The sequence below is a fragment of the Ranitomeya variabilis genome, chromosome 8 (genome assembly GCF_051348905.1).
Source record: "Ranitomeya variabilis isolate aRanVar5 chromosome 8, aRanVar5.hap1, whole genome shotgun sequence".
Lineage (NCBI taxonomy): Eukaryota > Metazoa > Chordata > Amphibia > Anura > Dendrobatidae > Ranitomeya > Ranitomeya variabilis.
Window position 1 is genome coordinate 115702000 of NC_135239.1, and position 22476 is coordinate 115724475.

A 22476-nucleotide genomic window follows, 5' to 3' on the forward strand; every position below is an offset into this window, starting at 1 on the left:
AGTGACGGAGAGGTTTATTTACTGGATGTGACTCAATTCCACCCACTTTTGCTTATAAAAAGGTCAATTTGTCTCCCGTCTTTTTTGTCTACATGTAGTACAGATGCCATGATGAGATTTCACCCCTACAGGTACTTTCTTCGGTGGCTCAGTGGTTAGCACTGCAGCCTTGCAGTGCTGGGGTCCTGGGTTCAAATCCCACCAAGGACAACATCTGTAAGGAGTTTGTATGCTCTCCCCGTGCTTGCGTGGGTTTCCTCCGGGTTCTCCGGTTTCCTCCCACATTCCAAGACATACTGATAGGGAGTCTAGATTGTGAGCCCCATAAAGGACAGCGATGATAATGAAGCAAACTGTAAAGCGCTGCGGAATATGTTAGCGCTACATACAAATAAAGATCATTATTCCTTTAACCCCTTCATGACCCAGCCTATTTTGGCCTTAATGACCTTGCCATTTTTTGCAATTCTGACCAGTGTCCCTTTATGAGGTAATAACTCAGGAACGCTTCAACGGTTCCTTGCGGTTCTGAATGTTTTTTCGTGACATATTGGGCTTCATGTTAGTGGTAAATTTAGGTCGATAATTTCTGAGTTTATTTGTGAAAAAAAACGGAAATTTGGCGAAAAATTTGAAAATTTTGCAATTTTCACATTTTGAATTTTTATTCTGTTAAACCAGAGAGTTATGTGACACAAAATAGTTAATAAATAACATTTCCCACATGTCTACTTTACATCAGCACAATTTTGGAAACAAATTTTTTTTTTGCTAGGAAGTTATAAGGGTTAAAATTTGACCAGTGATTTCTCATTTTTACAACAAAATTTACAAAAAATGTATTTTAGGGACCACCTCACATTTGAAGTCAGTTTGAGGGTTCTATATGGCTGAAAATACCCAAAAGTGACACTATTCTAAAAATTGCACCCCTCAAGGTGCTCAAAACCACATTCAAGAAGTTTATTAACCCTTCAGGTGTTTCACAGAAGCAGAAGCAACATGGAGGGGAAAAATTAACATTTAACTTTTTAGTCACAAAAATGATCTTTTCGCAACAATTTTTTTATTTTCCCAAGGGTAAAAGGAGAAACTGGACCACGAATGTTGTTGTCCAATTTGTCCTGAGTACGCTGATACCTCATATGTGGGGGTAAACTACTGTTTGGGCACATGGTAAGGCTCGGAAGGGAAGGAGCGCCATTTGACTTTTTGAATGAAAAATTATCTCCATCGTTAGCGGACACCATGTCAGGTTTGGAGAGCCCCTGTGTGCCTAAACATTGGAGCTCTCCCACAAGTGACCCCATTTTGGAAACTAGACCCCCCAAGGAACTTATCTAGATGCATAGTGAGCACTTTAAACCCTCAGGTGCTTCACAAATTGATCCGTAAAAATGAAAAAGTACTTTTTTTTCACACAAAATTTCATTTAGCCTCAATTTTTTCATTTTCACATGGGCAACAGGATAAAATGGATCCTAAAATTTGTTGGGCAATTTCTCCTGAGTACGCCGATACCTCATATGTGGGGGTAAACCACTGTTTGGGTGCACGGCAAGGCTCGGAAGGTAAGGTGCGCCATTTGACTTTTTGAATGGAAAATTAGCTCCAATCGTTAGTGGACACCATGTCGCGTTTGGAGAGCCCCTGTGTGCCTAAACATTGGAGCTCTCCTACAAGTGACCCCATTTTGGAAACTAGACCCCCCAAGGAACTAATCTAGATGCATAGTGAGCACTTATAACCCCCAGGTGCTTCACAGAAGTTTATAACGCAGAGCCATGAAAATAAAAAATTATTTTTCTTTCCTCAAAAATGATTTTTAGCCCGGAGTTTTTTATTTTCCCAAGGATAATAGGAGAAATTGGACCCCAAATAATGTTGTCCAGTTTGTCCTGAGTACGATGATACCCCATATGTGGGGGTAAACCACTGTTTGGGCGCACGGCAGGGCTCGGAAGGGAAGGTACGCCATTTGGCTTTTTGAATGGAAAATTAGCTTCAACCATTAGCGGACACCATGTCGCGTTTGGAGAGCCCCTGTGTGCCTAAACATTGGAGCTCCCGCACAAGTGACCCCATTTTGGAAACTAGACCTCCCAAGGAACTAATCTAGATGTGTGGTGAGCACTTTGAACCCCCAAGTGCTTCACGCAAAGCCATGAAAATAAAAAATTATTTTTCTTTCCTCAAAAATGATTTTTTAACCCACAATTTTTTATTTTCCCAAGGGTAACAGGAGAAATTGGACCCCAAAAGTTGTTGTCCAGTTTCTCCTGACTACGCTGATACCCCATATGTGGGGGTAAACCACTGTTTTGGCACACGTTGGGGATCGGAAGGGAAGTAGTGACGTTTTGAAATGCAGACTTTAATGGAATGCTCTGCGGGCGTCACGTTGCGTTTGCAGAGCCCCTGATGTGCCTAAACAGTAGGAACTCCCCACAAGTGACCCCACTTTGGAAACTAGACCCCCAAGGGAACTTATCTAGATGTGTGGTGAGCACTTTGAACCCCCAAGTGCTTCATAGAAGTTTATAACGCAGAGCCGTGAAAATAATAAATGTGTTTTCTTTCCTCAAAAATATTTTTTTAGCCCAGAATTTTTTAATTTTCCCAAGGGTAACAGGAAAAATTTGACCCCAAAAGTTGTTGTCCAGTTTCTCCTGAGTACGCCGATACCCCATATGTGGGGGTAAACCACTGTTTGGGCACATGCCGGGGCTCGGAAGGGAAGTAGTGACGATTTGGAATGCAGACTTTGATGGAATGGTCTGCGGGAATCATGTTACGTTTGCAGAGCCCCTGATGTGCCTAAACAGTAGAAACCCCCCACAAGTGACCCCATTTTGGAAACTAGACCCCCCAAGGAACTTATCTAGATGTGTGGTGAGCACGTTCAACCCCCAAGTGCTTCACAGAAGTTTACAACGCAGAGCCGTGAAAATAAAAAATCATTTTTCTTTCCTCAAAAAAGATGTTTTAGCAAGCAATTGTTTATTTTCACAAGAGTAGCAGGAGAAATTGGACCCCAATATTTGTTGCCCAGTTTGTTGTGAGTATGCTGGTACCCCATATGTGGGGGTAAACCACTGTTTGGGCGCACGTCAGGGCTTGGAAGGGAAGTAGTGACATTTGAAATGCAGACTTTGATGGAATGGTCTGCGGGCGTCACGTTGCATTTGCAGAGCCCCTGATGTGCCTAAACAGTAGAAACACCCCACAAGTGACCCCATTTTGGAAACTAGACCCCAAAAGGATCTTATCTAGATGTGTGGTGAGCACTTTCAACCCCCAAGTGCTTCACAGAAGTTTATAACGTAGAGCCGTGAAAATAAAAAATAATTGTTCTTTCCTCAAAAATTATGTTTTAGCAAGTAATTTTTTATTTTTGCAAGGGTAACAGGAGAAATTGGACCCCAATAGTTGTTGCCCCGTTTGTCCTGAGTACGCTGGTATCCCATATGTGGGGGTAAACCACTGTTTGGGCGCACGTCGGGGCTTGGAAGGGAGGGTGCACCATTTGACTTTTTGAACGCAAGATTGGCTGGAATCAATGGTGGCGCCATGTTGCGTTTGGAGACCCCTGATGTGCCTAAACAGTGGAAACCCCTCAATTCTAACTTCAACACTAACCCCAACACACCCCTAACCCTAATCCCAACTGTAGCCATAACCCTAATCACAACCCTAACCCCAACACACCCCTAACCACAACCCTAACCCCAACACACCCGTAACCCTAAATCCAACCCTAACCCTAATCCTAACCCTAATCCCAACCCTACCCACAACTGTAACCCCAACACAATCCTAACCCTATCCTTAACCCTAACCACAAGCCTAATCTTAACCCTATTTCCAACCCTAGCCCTAATTCCAACCCTAAGGGTACCGTCTCACATAACGATTTACCAACGATCACGACCAGCGATACGACCTGGCCGTGATCGTTGGAAAGTCGTTGTGTGGTCGCTGGGGAGCTGTCACACAGACCGCTCTCCAGCGACCAACGATGCCAAGGTCCCGGGTAACCAGGGTAAACATCGGGTTACTAAGCGCAGGGCCGCGCTTAGTAACCCGATGTTTACCGTGGTTACCAGCGTAAAAGTAAAAAAAAAAAAACCGTACACACTCACATTTCGGTGTCCTTCAGGTCCCTTGCCGTCTGCTTCCCGCTCTGACTGAGTGCCGCCGTACAGTGAGAGCAGAGCGCAGCGGTGACGTCACTGCTGTGCTGTGCTCTCACTTTCCGGCCGGCAGACAGTCAGAGCGGGAAGCAGACGGCAAGGGACCTGAAGGACACCGAAATGTGAGTATGTACGTTTTTTTTTTTTTTTACTTTTACGCTGGTAACCACGGTAAACATCGGGTTACTAAGCGCGGCCCTGCGCTTAGTAACCCGATGTTTACCCTGGTTACAAGCGAACGCATCGCTGGATCGCTGTCACAACGATCCAGCGATGACAGCGGGAGATCCAGCGACGAAAGAAAGTTCCAAACGATCTGCTACGACGTACGATTCTCAGCAGGGTCCCTGATCGCTGCTGCGTGTCAGACACAGCGATATCGTATGGATATAGCTGGAACGTCACGGATCGTACCGTCGTAGCGATCAAAGTGCCACTGTGAGAAGGTACCCTAACTCTAATTCCAACCCTAACCCTAAGGCTATGTGCCCACTTTGCGGATTCGTGTGAGATTTTTCCGCACCATTTTTGAAAAATCCGCAGGTAAAAGGCACTGCGTTTTACCTACGGATTTCCAGCGTTTTTTTGTGCGGATTTCACCTGCGGATTCCTATTGAGGAACAGGTGTAAAACGCTGCGGAATCCGCACAAAATTGACATGCTGCGGAAAATACAACACAGCGTTTCCGCACGGTATTTTCCGCACCATGGGCACAGCGGATTTGGTTTTCCATAGGTTTACGTGGTACTGTAAACGTGATGGAAAACTGATACGAATTTGCAGCGGCCAATCCGCTGCGGATCCAGGGCCAATCCGCTGCGGATTCACAGCCAAATCCGCATTGTGTGCACATGCCCTAACCCTACCCCTACCCCTAATTCTAACCCTAATTCTAACCCTAGTTCTAACCCTAACCCTAGTAGAAAAAAATATATATATATATTTTATTTATTTTTATTATTGTCCCTATGGGGGTGATAAAGGGGGGTCATTTACTATTTTTTTTTATTTTGATCACTGTGATAGGCTATATCGCAGTGATCAAAATACATCTGAAACGAATCTGCCAGCCGGCAGATTCGGCGGGCGCAGTGCGCATGCGCCCGCCATTTTGGAAGATGGCGGCGCCCATGGAGAAGCCGGACGGACACCGGGAGGCCCGGTAAGTATGAAAGGGGGGTGATCGGATCACGGGGGGGGGGGGGGGGGGGTACCGGAGCACAGGGAGGGGGGGACCGGAGCACGGGGAGAGCGGACAGGAGGACGGAGGAGCGGACAGGACGACTTAGGGGGGGCGGACCACGTAACGGAGCACTGGGGAGGAGATCGGTGGGTGTGGGGGGGGGGGGGGGGGGGGGGGACAGATTAGGTTTTCCAGCCATGGCCGATTATATTGCAGCATCGGCCATGGCTGGATTGTAATATTTCACCGTTTTTTTGGGTGAAATATTACAAATCGCTCTGATTGGCAGTTTCACTTTCAACAGCCAATCAGAGCGATCGTAGCCACGAGGGGGTGAAGCCACCCCCCCTGGGCTGAAGCACCACTCCCCCTGTTCCTGGAGATCGGGTGAAATTGGAGTTAACCCTTTCACCCGATCTGCAGGAGCGCGATCCCTCCATGACGCATACGCTGCGTCACAGGTCGGATTGGCACCGACTTTCATGACGCAGCGTATGCGTCAAAGGTCGGGAAGGGGTTAACATAAAATCTGAAGAGAGTTTTAGAGTGAAGGAGAGGTTTGTGTATTGGATGTGATCCCTTTAAAAATCATCTCTTAATGTATTCAAAAGAGACGTCAGAAATCAGTCCACAATTACTTAATTTCTCCCAAACATGTGGACGAGAACTACTTGCAGAAGCATCATTTGATATGATTTTTGGACATAAATTTTGGCTGGTACAGATACTGGATGCCTTATTTGAAGAGCCCCTGAGGTGCCAAATAAAGCAAAACTTGTTTTGAAAACTAAATCCCACAAGAAAGTCATACAGGGGTGTGGGTGAGCATCTTTAACCCATAGATGCATCATAAAACTTAAGATTTTTAACCCCTTCACAACCTTTGATGCACCCATATATCATGGTCAGAAAGTTCCCGCAATCTTATAACTTGAGTGCACCCCTCTGCTGGTGAGCCGTTAATATCGCTGTCAGCAGTATTTAACAATTGTGAGCCAAAGCCAGGAGTGGAACAATCAGGGGAAAAGTATAATAGAAACACGTCACCACTTCTGGATTTTTCACTCCTGGATTCGGCTTACAAATACTAATACTCAACGTGTGCACGTGAGCTCAGGTAAGACATTTTGCCACAAAGCACAATTTTAAAAGGAACCTGCCACACTACCTGCTTATCAACCCATAGGCAGCATAAATCAGAGACTGCTTTCACGCTTTCAGCTAGGTACGGTATATTTCTCTCTAAAATGCTAAGGCATTTCAGAGAAAATATAGCTAGGAGATCAAATGGAAGGAGGGGGGTGCCATAGACAAACCAGTCTGGTCTCACCCTTGGTTGGCTTTTCTGATAAGTCTCTCCCATTGATAAATTATTTTGACTGTAAAAAGCAGTTTGATTGCAATCATTTCACTTACCTTGTTGTTACAGGGAATTGCAATATCCACATAGCGCAGAGGAGAATCTGTATTGCAGAGGGCAATTGTAGGAATATTGACATAAGATGCCTCAGTAAGAGGTTGATGATCAGCTCGTGGGTCAGTTACCACTAGTAAACGTGGCTCCCGAAATGCAGCCTGAATCTGGTTTGTGAACGTTCCAGGAGTGAATCGTCCAGCAATTGGTGTGGCTCCACATGAAGATGCAAACTTCAATACTGCCCTCTGAGAAAAATAAATATATATAAAATGTTTATACTTTTTGGCAAAGTAGCACAGGCCTAAATTACAATTGACTCAAATCTTTCAGGCATAAATTATACAGTACACTAGCCCATAGCTAGAGTAGATTTTTGATTCTAGAATGCCGGCTTTGGCAGTAAGGGCTGAAATTACTTATTTTAACCTTCCAGACAAGGATTTATTTTTTTAATCTAACAAGTGTTATTATTATCCCAAACACCAAAGCATTTCCCCCTTTCCTGTATCCTGGGTTTATCAGGGGACATATTTTGTGTGGTATGTCTAACTTTTACCATTAGCATCAATTTTCAAATGTCCATTAATTTTGTTCAAATGTTAAGGCTGAGTCACACAACGATATCGTTGCAACGTCACGCTTTTGGTGACGTAGCAACGATCCTGCAAACGATCTCGTTATGTGTGACAGCGACCAACGATCAGGACCCTGCTGGGAGATCGTTGGTCGATGGGAATGATCAGGACCTTTTTTTGGTCGCTGATCACCCGCTGTCATCGCTGGATCGGCGTGTGTGAAGCCGATCCAGCGATGTGTTCACTTGTAACCAGGGTAAATATCGGGTTACTAAGCGCAGGGCCGCGCTTAGTAACCCGATATTTACCCTGGTTACCATTGTAAAAGTTAAAAAAAAACAACAAAAAACTGTACATACTCACATTCTGATGTCTGTCACGTCCCCCGGGTTAAAACTGCTTTCGGCAAGAGCGCTGCTAATATGCACGCGCTGCTGCCGAGAGCTTCCCTGCACGGAATGTGTCAGCGCCGGCCGTAAAGCAGAGCACAGCGGTGACGTCACCGCTGTTACTGCCGGCGCCGACACATTCAGTGCAGGGAAGCTCTCGGCAGCAGCGCGTGCATATTAGCAGCGCTCTTGCTGAAAGCAGTTTTAACCCTGTGGACGCTGGCGGGGGACGTGACACATCAGAATGTGAGTATGTAGTGTTTTTTTTTTTTTTGGTTACCCGGGTGCTGCAGGGGGACTTTGGCATCGTTGAAGACAGTTTCAACGATGCCGAAGTCGTTCCCCTGATCGTTGGTCGCTGGAGAGAGCTGTCTATGTGACAGCTCCCCAGCGACCACACAACGACTTACCAACGATCACGGCCAGGTCGTATCGCTGGTCGTGATCGTTGGTAAGTCGTTTAGTGTAACTCCAGCTTAAGGCTTAGCTTGTAATCCTTTACCCCCCTTCATGACATCAGCTGTTCGTGCAAGTCGCAAGTGGAATTATGCCCCATACTCAGGTGATGGCTGCGTGCTACGGCCAGGACCTGCCTCCAACAATCGTGGGTGGAGCGCGCCACCCGTAACTGTTACCCTGTTAAATGCAGCTGTCAAACTCTCAACAGTGGCATTTAACAGTGCTGGCATGAGGGTGCATCATTTCATGAACCAGTGACATGATTGTGGGTCGCCAATGGGTAGCTACGACAGCCAGGGATTTGCTTGAAGATCCCCCTGCTTGTCATTACAGAGCTCCTTTAAACACACATGGCCGGGTTTTAAAGGAGATTATGATTTTTGCTATATGCAGCAATGTAATAGCATTGCAGTATACAGCACAAGTGATCAGATGTCTGCAGTGTCAAGTCCCTTTAAAGGGAACCTGTAAGCAGGTAGGCGATCTCTGAGAGCCGCTACTGTGCAGACAGCGCCATCTTGGAGGAGGACATTTTTTTTTCTTTCTTAAGCAACATGGCGCTGGCACCTGTGCAATAGCAGCTATCGAATCTATACACACTGATAGCTGCTACTGTGCAGGCGCCATTTTCAAATTGCCTCTTTTTATCCTCGCTCAATTAAATCAGCAAAAGGGATTAAGTGCAAAGTACATATGTGATTATGCTGCAGCGCAGGGGACCTGCCTGCAGAAGGTTTTATTTTTATTCAGTATGTGCTGGGATTCATTATGCAAGCTAGGGGGCAGGTCAGTGATGGAGCAGTGACCTGTCAGCATTATTAATATCTAATCAGAGAACCACATACCCCAGCATCGGGCACAAGAATCTCTAAAACACAACTGAAAATAAAGATTACACAACAAACACAAGACGGATTTTATCAATCAAGGTATCATTTTATTCAGTATAACGGCGCAGACCTGACACAGTAGGTTACTATGCACAATCCTGCTGCTGACAGGTTCCCTTTAATAGATCTAACCAGAACAGTGAAAAAATAAAGTTTTAAAAAAGTTCATATCATTTTTTCCCCCCCCCCCCGTTTTCCATGACACTGAAGTAAAATGAATGTGTAAATTCAAGTGCAACTCTTCCCACAAAAAAAAAAATAAAGACCTCAAGTCTATATGGACAACAAATAAAGTTATGGTCCTGGGATGAAGGGGAGGTAAAACACAAAACACAAAAATTGGTTATGTCATGAAGGTGTTAAAATGGAAGTTACACTGAACTATGTTAACCCCTTTCTGACCTCGGACGGGATAGTACGTCCGAGGTCAGAAGCCCCGCTTTGATGCGGGCTCCGGCGGTGAGCCCGCATCAAAGCCGGGACAGGTCAGCTGTTTTGTACAGCTGACATGTGCCCGTAATAGGTGCGGGCAGAATCGCGATCTGCCTGCACCTATTAACTAGTTAAAGGCCGCTGTCAAACGCAGACAGCGGCATTTAACTACCGCTTCCGGCTGGGCGGCCGGAAATGATCGCATCGCCGACCCCTGTCACATGATCGGAGGTCGGCGATGCTTCAGAATAGTAACCATAGTCCTTGAGACCTCTATGGTTACTTATCCCCGGCAGCTGTGAGCGCCACCCTGTGGTCGGCGCTCACAGCACACCTGCAATTCTGCTACATAGCAGCTAACATCAGATCGCTGCTATGTAGCAGAGCCGATCGCGCTGTGCCTGCTTCTAGCCTCCCATGGAGGCTATTGAAGCATGGCAAAAGTAAAAAAAAAAAAAAAAAGTAGAACAAAATAAAAAAAATATGAAGGTTTAAATCACCCCCCTTTCACCCCAACCAAAATAAATAATAATAAAAAAAAATATCAAACCTACACATATTTGGTATCGCCGCGTTCAGAATCGCCCGATCTATCAATAAAAAAAAAGCATTAACCTGATCGCTGAGGCTACTTTCACACTTGCGTTTACCTGATCTGCAGCAGGCTGCGGACTTCCTCCGTGAAGCCCCGCCCTCGGCCGCACCTCCGCCTACTTCTGCATGCAGCCCGCATGCGACCTCCGTACCTATCTTTAACATTAGGTACGCAGGTCGTGCGGCTGTATGCGGATGCTGCCGCATGCGTCGTTTTTGACGATGCGGAAAAAAAAAAATGCTACAGGCTGCGTCCTACGCTGGTCGCCGCATCGTCAAAACGACGCATGCAGCAGCATCATCCGCATACAGCCGCATGACCTGTGTACCTAATGTTAAAGATAGGTACGGAGGTCGCATGCGGGCCGCATGCAGAAGTAGGCGGAGCTAGCGGCGCTTCACGGAGGAAGTCCGCAGCCTGCCGCAGATCAGGTAAACGCAAGTGTGAAAGTAGCCTAAACGGCGTAGCGAGAAAAAAAATCGAAACGCCAGAATTATGTTTTTTTGGTCGCCGCGACATAACATTAAAATGCAATAACGGGCGATCAAAAGAACGTATCTGCACCTAAATGGAATCATTAAAAACGCCAGCTCGGCACGCAAAAATTAAGCCCTCAACCGACCCCAGATCATGAAAAATGAAGACGCTACGAGTATCGGAAAATGGCGCAATTTTTTTTTTTTTTTTTTTTTTTTTAGCAAAGTTTGGAATTTTTTTTCACCACTTAGATAAAAAATAACCTAGTCATGTTTGGTGTCTATGAACTCATACTGACCTGGAGAATCATAATGGCAGGTCAGTTTTAGCATTTAGTGAACCTAGCAAAAAAGCCAAACAAAAAACAAGTGTGGGACTGCACTTTTTTTTGCAATTTCACTGCACTTGGAATTTTTTCCCCGTTTTCTAGTACACATGCTAAAACCAATGATGATAAGCTCTCACATGGCTAAAATGACGGAAAAATAATAAAGTTATGGCTCTGGGAAGGAGGGGAGCGAAAAACGAACACTGAAAAACGGAAAATCCCAAGGTCATGAAGGGGTTAAGGTACTTCGCCCCTATGAACTTACCTTCAGTATACATTTAATTGTCGTACTCACTTTGAAAACTGGCTTTATGCCATAGGAAAAAGGGGTGCGAGTGGCAGCTGATTACAGGTGGCATAAATGAAATTTGGGCGCATCCCATTCTGTGTGAATGCACAGGACTGCGGTTTGAGTGCAGACAGACCACTCTGGCCAAGTGAGCAGTGTCAAAAAGAATGGCACTGCTCAGAACTATGGCAGTCTGTGTGATCTATTACATCATTTACTTTAGACCATTTATGTACACAGGCTATTAAATGACCACTGATCGGCAAAGGTTTATTAATTGGCAATTGTATCATGCCATTAATTAGTTCATGTAAACAGACCCTTCGGCTTGAAAGCCTATGCAGGAAACACAAATTGCGTATAAAATATAATAAGGCAAGAAAAGTCTGTGGCAAAATGTCATTGTAAACTCTCAACTGTTCAGACATATAATTTAACCTGTGTAAAGGTAGTGTATGCGTTTCTTTTAAATGAATGGCAAAAAGCAATACCCACCATAGCACAGCAGTAAAAAAAATAAGAAAAAATAGTACCTGACCGGTGTTCCTGGAAGAAATTACACAGACATCAGCTGGGTTCTCAATGGCAACAATAGCCCGTGCAGCAAGCAGAAGTTTCTCCCATGTGCGTTTCAGGTTTATAATGTAAATGCCTGAAATAAGAAATACCTTAAATTAAATATTGTACGTCGTTAGGATGTTAAAAACTTAACCTTCAACTAAATTGTAATTATTCACAATTAAAAAACACACTGAAAACCATTTCCTTTTTTGTGACAAATAATGGACATAACACGTCGTGAGCAGGTGTCAGTTCCCGCATCATGACATGCTATGTCCGTCATGGATTAAAATGGTCATTGCGCAAACACAGTGACCGTTTCATGCTGATCGGTTGCTGACTGCCACAGCTAGAGATGCAGGGTCCCATGTTATCGGTCCCCACTCGCTGATCACTGCAATTGGTCAATCTGACTGATCACAACATGCTGCGGAATTGGGCTGGAGCTAGTTGCAGCTGAAGCCAGAGCTCCTGCAGCAACAGCCAAGGCAAGCGCCACCCCTGGCTGATTAACCCTCCAGATGCTACAATCTACAGCGATTGCGGCACTTGGAAGGTTGTGAGAGGAGTGGGTTCCCAATGACCGGCTTGGTATTTCAGTGACAAAACAAGATGAGCTGATGGTTGTCATGGCACTCTGAGCTCAAACAATGACCTCTTGGTGGGCCAGGTATTGCGGCCCATTAGACCCATCCATAGGCAGGGTCTAACAGGCAATCTGCCTGTGTAAAATCACAGGTCTCGTGCATTGCAATGCATGAGACCAATGATCAGACATAAAAACGTTAATGTCCCACAGAGGGACGAAGTAAGAAAAAAAAAAAATTAAGAACAAAAGAACAATTAAAAAAGAAAAAAAAAAAGTACACATTTGGTATCGCCATGTCCAGAACAACCCGAATTATAAAACTAATCCTACTATAAAATCCATAAAGAAAAAAAGAGGGGAAGAAAATGAGATACGAAAAGAACAATGTAAATAAAAATGGCATCTCTGAAAAAGTCATCTAGTCCCACAAAAAAAAAATAAGCCGACCATACAGCTCCTTTAGTGGAAAAAATAAAGCTTTAAGAACAGAGCGATGCAAAAAATAGGTACCGTATATACTCGAGTATAAGCCGAGATTTTCAGCCCAAATTTTTGGGCTGAAAGTGCCCCTCTCGGCTTATACTCGAGTCATGATCGGTGGTGGGGTCGGCGGGTGAGCACTGTCATATACTTACCTAGTCCCGGCGATCCTGGCGCTCCCCCTGCCTGTCACACTGTCTTCGGTGCCGCAGCCTCTTCCCCTGAGCGGTCACGTGGGACCGCTCATTAGAGAAATGAATAGGCGGCTCCACCTCCCATAGGGGCGGAGCCGCCTATTCATTTCTCTAATGAAGCGGTGCCGGTGACCGCTCAGGGGAAGAGGCTACGGCACCGAAGACAGGCAGGGGGAAGGAGCGGGACGCCGGGAGCAGGTAAGTATCGCATATTCACCTGTCCTCGTTCCACACGCCGGGCGTCGCGCCATCTTTCCGGCGTCTCTCCGCTCTGACTGTTCAGGCAGAGGGCGCGATGACGCATATAGTGTGCGCGCCGCCCTCTGCCTGATCAGTCAGTGCGGAGAGACGTTGGGAAGATGGCGCCGAGGAGCTGCAAGCAAGACAGGTGAGTATGTTTTTTTTTTTTTTATTGCAGCAGCAGCACAGCTATGGGGAAATAATGGACGGTGCAGAGCACTATATGGCACAGCTATGGGGCAATGGTGCAGAGCACTGTATGGCACAGCTATGGGGCAACGGTGCAGAGCACTATATGGCACAGCTATGGGGCAATAATGGTGCAGAGCACTATATGGCACAGCTATGGGGCAATAATGGTGCAGAGCACTATATGGCACAGCTATGGGGCAATGGTGCAGAGCACTATATGGCACAGCTATGGGGCAATAATGGACGGTGCAGAGCACTATATGGCACAGCTATGGGGCAATGGTGCAGAGTACTGTATGGCACAGCTATGGGGCAACGGTGCAGAGCACTATATGGCACAGCTATGGGGCAATGGTGCAGAGCACTGTATGGCACAGCTATGGGGCAACGGTGCAGAGCACTATATGGCACAGCTATGGGGCAATGGTGCAGAGCACTGTATGGCACAGCTATGGGGCAACGGTGCAGAGCACTATATGGCACAGCTATGGGGCAATAATGGTGCAGAGCACTATATGGCACAGCTATGGGGCAATGGTGCAGAGCACTGTATGGCACAGCTATGGGGCAACGGTGCAGAGCACTATATGGCACAGCTATGGGGCAATGGTGCAGAGCACTATATGGCACAGCTATGGGGCAACGGTGCAGAGCACTATATGGCACAGCTATGGGGCAACGGTGCAGAGCACTATATGGCACAGCTATGGGGCAATAATGGACGGTGCAGAGCACTATATCGCACAGCTTTGGGGCAATGGTGCAGTGCACTATATGGCACAGCTATGGGGCAACGGTGCAGAGCACTATATGGCACAGCTATGGGGCAATAACGGTGCAGAGCACTATATGGCACAGCTATCTATGGGGCAATGGTGCAGAGCACTATATGGCACAGCTATGGGGCAATGGTGCAGAGCACTATATGGCACAGCTATGGGGCAATAATGGACGGTGCAGAGCACTATATGGCACAGCTATGGGGCAATGGTGCAGAGCACTATATGGCACAGCTATGGGGCAATGGTGCAGAGCACTATATGGCACAGCTATGGGGCAACGGTGCAGAGCACTATATGGCACAGCTATCTATGGGGCAATGGTGCAGAGCACTATATGGCACAGCAATGGGGCAATGGTGCAGAGCACTATATGGCACAGCTATGGGGCAATGGTGCAGAGCATTATATGTCACAGCTATGGGGCAATGGTGCAGAGCACTATATGGCACAGCTATGGGGCAATGGTGCAGAGCACTATATGGCACAGCTATGGGGCAATGGTGCAGAGCACTATATGGCACAGCTATGGGGCAATGGTGCAGAGCACTATATGGTACAGCTATGGGGCAATGGTGCAGAGCACTATATGGCACAGCTATGGGGCAATAATGGACGGTGCAGAGCACTATATGGCACAGCTATGGGGCAACGGTGCAGAGCATTATATATATGGCACAGCTATGGGGCAACGGTGCAGAGCATTATATATATGGCACAGCTATGGGGCAACGGTGCAGAGCATTGTATATATGGCACAGCTTTATGTGGAGCATCTATGGGGCCATAATGAACGGTGCAGAGCATTATATGTGGCACAGCTTTATGTGGAGCATCTATGGGGCCACAATGAACGGTATGGAGTATCTATTTTTAATTTTGAAATTCACCGGTACCTGCTGCATTTTCCACCCTAGGCTTATACTCGAGTCAATAAGTTTTCCCAGTTTTTTGTGGCAAAATTAGGGGGGTCGGCTTATACTCGAGTATATACGGTATTAAGCTTACCGTTAATTATGTTTCCAGGAGTCCATCCTGACAGCACTATGGAGGACGTCCTCCTCCCCCTTGCTGGGACAGGAAACACACGAGAGTTCAAAAGGTCCGGTCCCACCCCCATTCCTCAGTGTTGTAACAAGAACCGCCTCAAGGGAGATGCAAAAAATTATATTTAATGGTAAAGAACATAACACCATGTATTAGGAACATATTACATCATATGTTAGGAACATACTACAGACATGTCAGGTTTATATTACAAAAGCATAATTATATTAACAGGGAGGGAATTACCCGTGCTGTCAGGATGGACTCCTGGAAACATAATTAACGGTAAGCTTAATACCTATTTTCCAGGACGTCATCCTGACAGCACTATGGAGAGTACCAAAGCACCTCCTCAGGGTGGGATTACCGCTTGGAGAACCTTTCTCCCAAATGCAGTATGCTGACCGGACAGGACATCAAGTTTATAATGTCTGCAAAAGGTATTCGCACTAGCCCATGTAGCGGCCTTACAAATCTGCTCTAGAGAGGCGCCTGCTCTCTCAGCCCAAGAAGTAGCCATCCCTCTAGTAGATTGTGCATGGAGACCCTTTGGAGGAGGGATGCCATCCGACTGGTAGGCCTCGGAGATCACGGATGTGATCCATCGAGCAATGGAGGCCTTAGAGGCCTTTTTTCCCCTATTTTTACCGCCGAACAAAATAAACAGATTTGGGTTGATGAACATGGGTTGGTGGCTGACAGGTAGTCGATGACCGCCTGTCTGACATCCAGGGAATGCAGAGCTTCCTCTTTAGAATTGGAAGGGTTACAACAAAAGGATGGTAACACTATCTCCTGATTCCTATTTTTTAGAGTTCCCACTTTTGGAATGAACGAGGGATCTAGTTTAAGGACCACACTGTCTTCTCTAATCTAGAGGTACGGGTCCCGTGTGCACAGGGCTTGAATTTCCCCCACCTTCTTAGCCGTGGTGATCGCCACTAGGAATGCCGTTTTACGTGTCAGGGCCGAAATGGACATGTTATCTGCCGAGGCGTAATTATTTTTGCAGAGGAATCTCAGGACAAGGTTAAGGTCCCAAGGAGGAGATAACTGTAATGATGGGGCGCAACTTTTGGGTGGCTCTGATAAATCTAACTATCCAAGGGTGTGTTGCCAGGGGATAGTCTAGAAAGGAGCTAAGTGCCGAGATCTGCACCTTCAAGGTGCTCGGCCTAAGCCCTTTATCGAACCCAGCCTGCAGAAAATCCAGAATTCTGGGTAAGTCGGGAGTGCCTGCCGCAACCTCAGACCTGCCACCCTCCAAACAGAAACGCCTCCAGATCTTCAAGTAGATTGCTGACGTGACCGGCTTCCTACTAGCCTTGATAGTGGATATGACCTGGTCAGACAGGCCTCTTGCCTTAAGGATGTTCCTTTCAGGATCCAGGCTGAGAGATGTAGCTTTTCTGGGTCCGGATGGTACACTGGGCCCTGGTGGATTACATCTGGTCTGTGAGGGAGCTCCACTGGACTCTCTATCGCCAGGTCTACCAGAAGGGAGAACCAACTCCTTCTTGGCCAGTATGGAACTACCAAAATTACTCGAGCCTGTTCTTTCTTGATCTTCCTGAGAACAGCCAGGATTAGTGCTAGAGGAGGGAAAGCATATGAGAGGGGCTCCGTCCAACTCTGACTTAGGCCGTCTATCCCTTCCGGTAGATCCCGAGGGTTCAGCGAGAAGAACCTTGAGACCTTCGAGTTTCTCCTGTTTGCGAAGAGGTCTATACTGGGAGTGCCCCAACGCCGGCACAGCTCCTGGAAGATGTCCTGGTTGAGTTCCCACTCTGTTGCAAACACTCTTCTTCTGCTCAAGTAATCCGCTATGACGTTCTGGGAGCCTTCTAAGTGGATTGCAGAGATGGAGAGGATCGACCTTTCTGCCCAGCGAAATATTCTCCCCGCCAGCTCCTGGAGAAGATGGTGTCTTGGGCCTCCTTGGTGTTTTAGAAAGGAAACGGTTGTCACGTTGTCGGACAATACCCTGACGTGACGATTCTCCAGAGTGCGATGATTTCTCCTCAGGGCTTCCCAGACGGCATACAGTTCTCTGAAGTTGGATGAGTTGCGAGCGACGTCTGGAGGCCATCGTCCCTGGAGGATCCTCCCTTCTAAGTGAGCTCCCCAGCCCCAGGCGCTGGCGTCTGTAGTAACTACTACGTAGGGATCGGTAGTCCATAGTACTCCCATTCTTAGTTTCTCTGGGTCTGTCCACCAAAGGAGAGATCTTCGTACTGGATCTGGTAGATATAAAGTACTGTCCAGAGAAGACTGACGACGGTCCCACTTGGAGAGGATTAAGCTCTGTAGTGGTCTTGAATGGAACTGTGCCCATCTTACGCATGGTATGCATGCCGTCATTAGGCCTAGCACTCTCATGGCCATCCTTATTGAGACTCTGCGTTCTAGTAGGAGTCTGATCTGAATCTGTATTGCCTCCAGCTTGGATTCGGGTAGTAGGGATATTCTGTTTGCAGAATCCAGACAGACACCCAGGAAGACCTTTTTGTGCTCCGGAATCAGGTCTGATTTCTGCCAGTTTATGATCCATCCCAAGTGTTCCATTACCGCGATGGTCCGGTTCCTGTGATCCGATAGGATCTCTGGTGTTCTTGCTATCAGGAGAAAGTCGTCGAGATATGGGACTATTATAATCCCCTGGTTTCTTAGGAAAGCCACTATCTCTGACACCAGCTTTGTAAATACGCGAGGTGCTGAGGCAAGTCCAAACGGCAGGCACTGGAACTGGTAGTGACAGGTCCCGGACGGCAGAACTACCGCGAACCTCAGAAGCCTCTGAGATAGATGGTGGACAGGGACCTGATAATAGGCACTTTTTAAGTAGAGAGTGCACATTACCGCGTTCTGATCGATGAGAAGGATTGCAGAACGGATGGACTCCATACGAAACCGCTTGTACCTGACCCAGGCATTCAGAGGTTTCAAATTTACGATTGTGCGTGAGTCGCCTGACGGTTTTGTTATGGAGAACAGGGAAGAGTAGTGTCCCTGGCCTACCTCTGGCGGTGGTACTGGTATTATGACTCTTGAGGAAAGCATGTCCATTAAGTCTTTTAACATGGGAGAGTCTTGCATAACCACCGTAGGTACGATGTACCTGTCTGGTGGAGGGGAGTAGAACTCTATACTGTAGCCTTCTGACACAGTGCGAAGGACCCATCGATTTTGAGTGACTCTGCTCCAGTTTACCGCGAAATGGCGAAGCCTTCCCCTTATAAGAGTGGCGTCATTGCGATTTAGAGGAGGGGCTGAAGAAGAAACTCCTGTTCTTACTACCGTGGCCATGGGAACCCCTATTAAAACCTCTATTGGACCTTCCCCCTCTGAAGTCGGACCTGTAGTCGGACTGTCTTCTACAGGGAAACCCTCTCCGAAAGGACTGAGGCCTCTTAGGCTTGTCCTCTGGGAACCCTTTTTTCTTGTCTGAAGCCGACTCTAAGATAGTATCGAGGGAAGGACCAAACACCCTTGCACCTGAGTAGGGGATTGAACACAATTTTGTCTTGGATGCATTATCACCCGACCAAGACCTTAGCCAGACCGCTCTTCTAGCCGCATTAGACAATGATCCATTTCTGGCTGAAAATCTGACTGACTCAGCCGTCACGTCAGATAGAAAAGCAGTGAAGGAACAGATGATTGGCCTCGGGGAGACCAAAACATCCAACACCGCGGAGACACCATCACTGATGAGGGGCAAACACCCCGAAACAGCTGTCTGTGGATGGATACCATGCATGGCATAGGTGGTTTTCCTGTATTGGATGTTTTCCTTTATTGGATGCTGCCCTTCCCGTGGTTGTTCCTTCCCGGGGAAAGGTCTGGCTATTCACTGCTTGCGTTGAGAAACACGTGATGGTGTCTCCGCAGCTATCCTACATGCATTTGCATATTTCCCATAAGGGATGGGGGCAGTGTTCTGGATCACTGCGTTGAGAAACACGTGATGGTGTCTCCGCGGTGTTGGATGTTTTGGTCTCCCCGAGGCCAATCATCTGTTCCTTCACAGCCTTTTACTAGGCACTGCTCCTAATAGCCAGATTCCTACTCCACACTGATGAGGGGCAAACACCCCGAAACAGCTGTCTGTGGATGGATACCATGCATGGCATAGGTGGTTTTCCTGTATTGGATGTTTTCCTTTATTGGATGCTGCCCTTCCCGTGGTTGTTCCTTCCTGGGGAAAGGTCTGGCTATTCACTGCTTGCGTTGAGAAACACGTGATGGTGTCTCCGCAGCTATCCTACATGCATTTGCATATTTCCCATAAGGGATGGGGGCAGTGTTCTGGATCACTGCGTTGAGAAACACGTGATGGTGTCTCCGCGGTGTTGGATGTTTTGGTCTCCCCGAGGCCAATCATCTGTTCCTTCACAGCCTTTTACTAGGCACTGCTCCTAATAGCCAGATTCCTACTCCACACTGATGAGGGGCAAACACCCCGAAACAGCTGTCTGTGGATGGATACCATGCATGGCATAGGTGGTTTTCCTGTATTGGATGTTTTCCTTTATTGGATGCTGCCCTTCCCGTGGTTGTTCCTTCCCGGGGAAAGGTCTGGCTATTCACTGCTTGCGTTGAGAAACACGTGATGGTGTCTCCGCAGCTATCCTACATGCATTTGCATATTTCCCATAAGGGATGGGGGCAGTGTTCTGGATCACTGCGTTGAGAAACACGTGATGGTGTCTCCGCGGTGTTGGATGTTTTGGTCTCCCCGAGGCCAATCATCCGTTCCTTCACAGCCTTTTACTAGGCACTGCTCCTAATAGCCAGATTCCTACTCCACACTGATGAGGGGCAAACACCCCGAAACAGCTGTCTGTGGATGGATACCATGCATGGCATAGGTGGTTTTCCTGTATTGGATGTTTTCCTTTATTGGATGCTGCCCTTCCCGTGGTTGTTCCTTCCCGGGGAAAGGTCTGGCTATTCACTGCTTGCGTTGAGAAACACGTGATGGTGTCTCCGCAGCTATCCTACATGCATTTGCATATTTCCCATAAGGGATGGGGGCAGTGTTCTGGATCACTGCGTTGAGAAACACGTGATGGTGTCTCCGCGGTGTTGGATGTTTTGGTCTCCCCGAGGCCAATCATCTGTTCCTTCACAGCCTTTTACTAGGCACTGCTCCTAATAGCCAGATTCCTACTCCACACTGATGAGGGGCAAACACCCCGAAACAGCTGTCTGTGGATGGATACCATGCATGGCATAGGTGGTTTTCCTTTATTGGATGCTGCCCTTCCCGTGGTTGTTCCTTCCTGGGGAAAGGTCTGGCTATTCACTGCTTGCGTTGAGAAACACGTGATGGTGTCTCCGCAGCTATCCTACATGCAGATAGAAAAGCAGTAGCAGATTTCATTATGGGGAGAGAGTCTAGGATCTCTGACCTTGGGGTCTTATTAGAGAGATGCTCCTCTAATTGACCCATCCAAAGGTGCATAGACTGGGCTACCGAGGTAGCTGCAATGTTGGTCTTAATTAGAGCCGCGGAAGACTCCCAGGCTCTCTTTAGCAATATGTCCGCCTTACGATCCATCGGATTGCGCAAGGTCGATGAGTCCTCGAATGGGATAGCTGTCTTTTTGGCAACCTTCGCCACCGGGACATCCACCTTAGGTATCTCGTCCCATAGCTTAACATCATCCGGCTCAAAGGGTAGGCGCGCCTTAAAGTCTTTAGACAATGTCAGCCGACGTTCCGCCTCCTTCCACTCTTCGAGCACCATGGCCTTGATATGCTCACTAACCGGGAAGACTGTCTGCCGACGTGACATAAGTCCCCCAAACATCAGGTCCTGCCTGGATTGCGGCTTAGATGTCTCTTCTACTTGCATGGTGCATCGCATCGCACCGCTTGCACCAGCTCATTCGTGTCCTCCGCCTGGAAAAGGTACTTCCTCTGATGGTCCTGGCTTCCAGAAGGAAGCTCGCCCTCTTCCTCAGACGAGGTCTTCAGAGTCAGACCTGTCATCGGAAGTATATTCCGGCTCCCGCCTGGCCCTTTTGCGACTGGGCATGGGGCTGGGCTTTTACACCATGGTAGCTAGGGAAGCCTGGACCTCTTCTCTGATTAAGGACCTCATCTCAGATAATAAGGTGGGCTGCTCCTCTCTCATAACCTTGGATGTGCAATCCGCACATAAGGTTTTGCCATGGGTGTCCGGGAGTTTTGCATTACATAATGGACATCTACTGGACTTCCCAGAGGCCTTTCCGGATCTCTTAACTTGACCAGGGGGGACGGCTGGGGTTCCCTTATCCTTAAACGATATAAGATAGGGAAAGTAACAGTGCGGCTGCCTATTACCAGGGTGCTAGGGGAGTTTGCGCTCTGCGCACTTACCCCATCCTCAGGTGGCATGCTCTCCATGGTTCCAGAGTGTCAGGCTCCTTGCCGCTGCAGCGTCTGCCAAAGCGCTACGATACCTGAGATCCACGCTGGAACGCACGCCTCCCCTGTACATCCAGCGCTACCGGAAGTGACGGTAACGGATGCCGCAAACCGGAAGTGACGCGGTCCCCGGAACTTCCGCCGGAAGAGTCAGAGCCTGGCGTTCACGCTGCTGGATGCTGCAGACCTCAGGAACCGCATCCGCAGCCGAGAGCCCCCCCACCGGGAGGAGCGGCTGCTGGTCTTTGGAGCAGAGGGACCCCCCCTCTGGAGGGTTTCTGCCCTGAGCCTCTTGACAGGGGGAAGGATTTGGCAAGCCGCACGATCCCCCTGAGCTCCGGTAAGCTGCGCAGCTTCTCTCGTGCGTCCCTTGCAGGGACAGGAAAAACACTGAGGAATGGGGGTGGGACCGGACCTTTTGAACTCTCGTGTGTTTCCTGTCCCAGCAAGGGGGAGGAGGACGTCCTCCATAGTGCTGTCATGATGACGTCCTGGAAATATTTTTCCATAGTTTTTGTTGTGTTTAAACAAAAAAAAAAAAAAAAAAAAAAAAGCATATTTTGAGGATTATAAGACGCACCCCAAATTTTGGGGAGGAAAATAGGAAAAAATGTTTTAATAAAATGGTGGTGCATCTAATAACCCACTTTTACAATAGCTTACCTGGGGTCAGCGGCAGTAGTGCAGGGTCGCTGCTGTAGGAAGCTGGAGGGAGGAGATGCTGCAGCAGGCCCCAGGCTAGTAGGAGG

The 22476-nt window shown here is 47.6% G+C and overlaps 1 protein-coding gene across 1 annotated transcript in view; it reads right to left on the reverse strand.

Annotated features, from left to right (window-relative positions):
• LOC143788940 (small ribosomal subunit protein uS2) overlaps positions 1 to 22476 on the reverse strand; it is a 50646-nt gene that overhangs the window by 23211 nt on the left and 4959 nt on the right. Inside the window, exons 3-4 of the mRNA XM_077278913.1 lie at positions 11762 to 11880; positions 6794 to 7039 (exon numbers count right to left, since the gene is read on the reverse strand). Coding sequence (XP_077135028.1) covers positions 6794 to 7039; positions 11762 to 11880 — 365 coding nt within the window. The remainder of the gene's footprint in view (positions 1 to 6793; positions 7040 to 11761; positions 11881 to 22476) is intronic.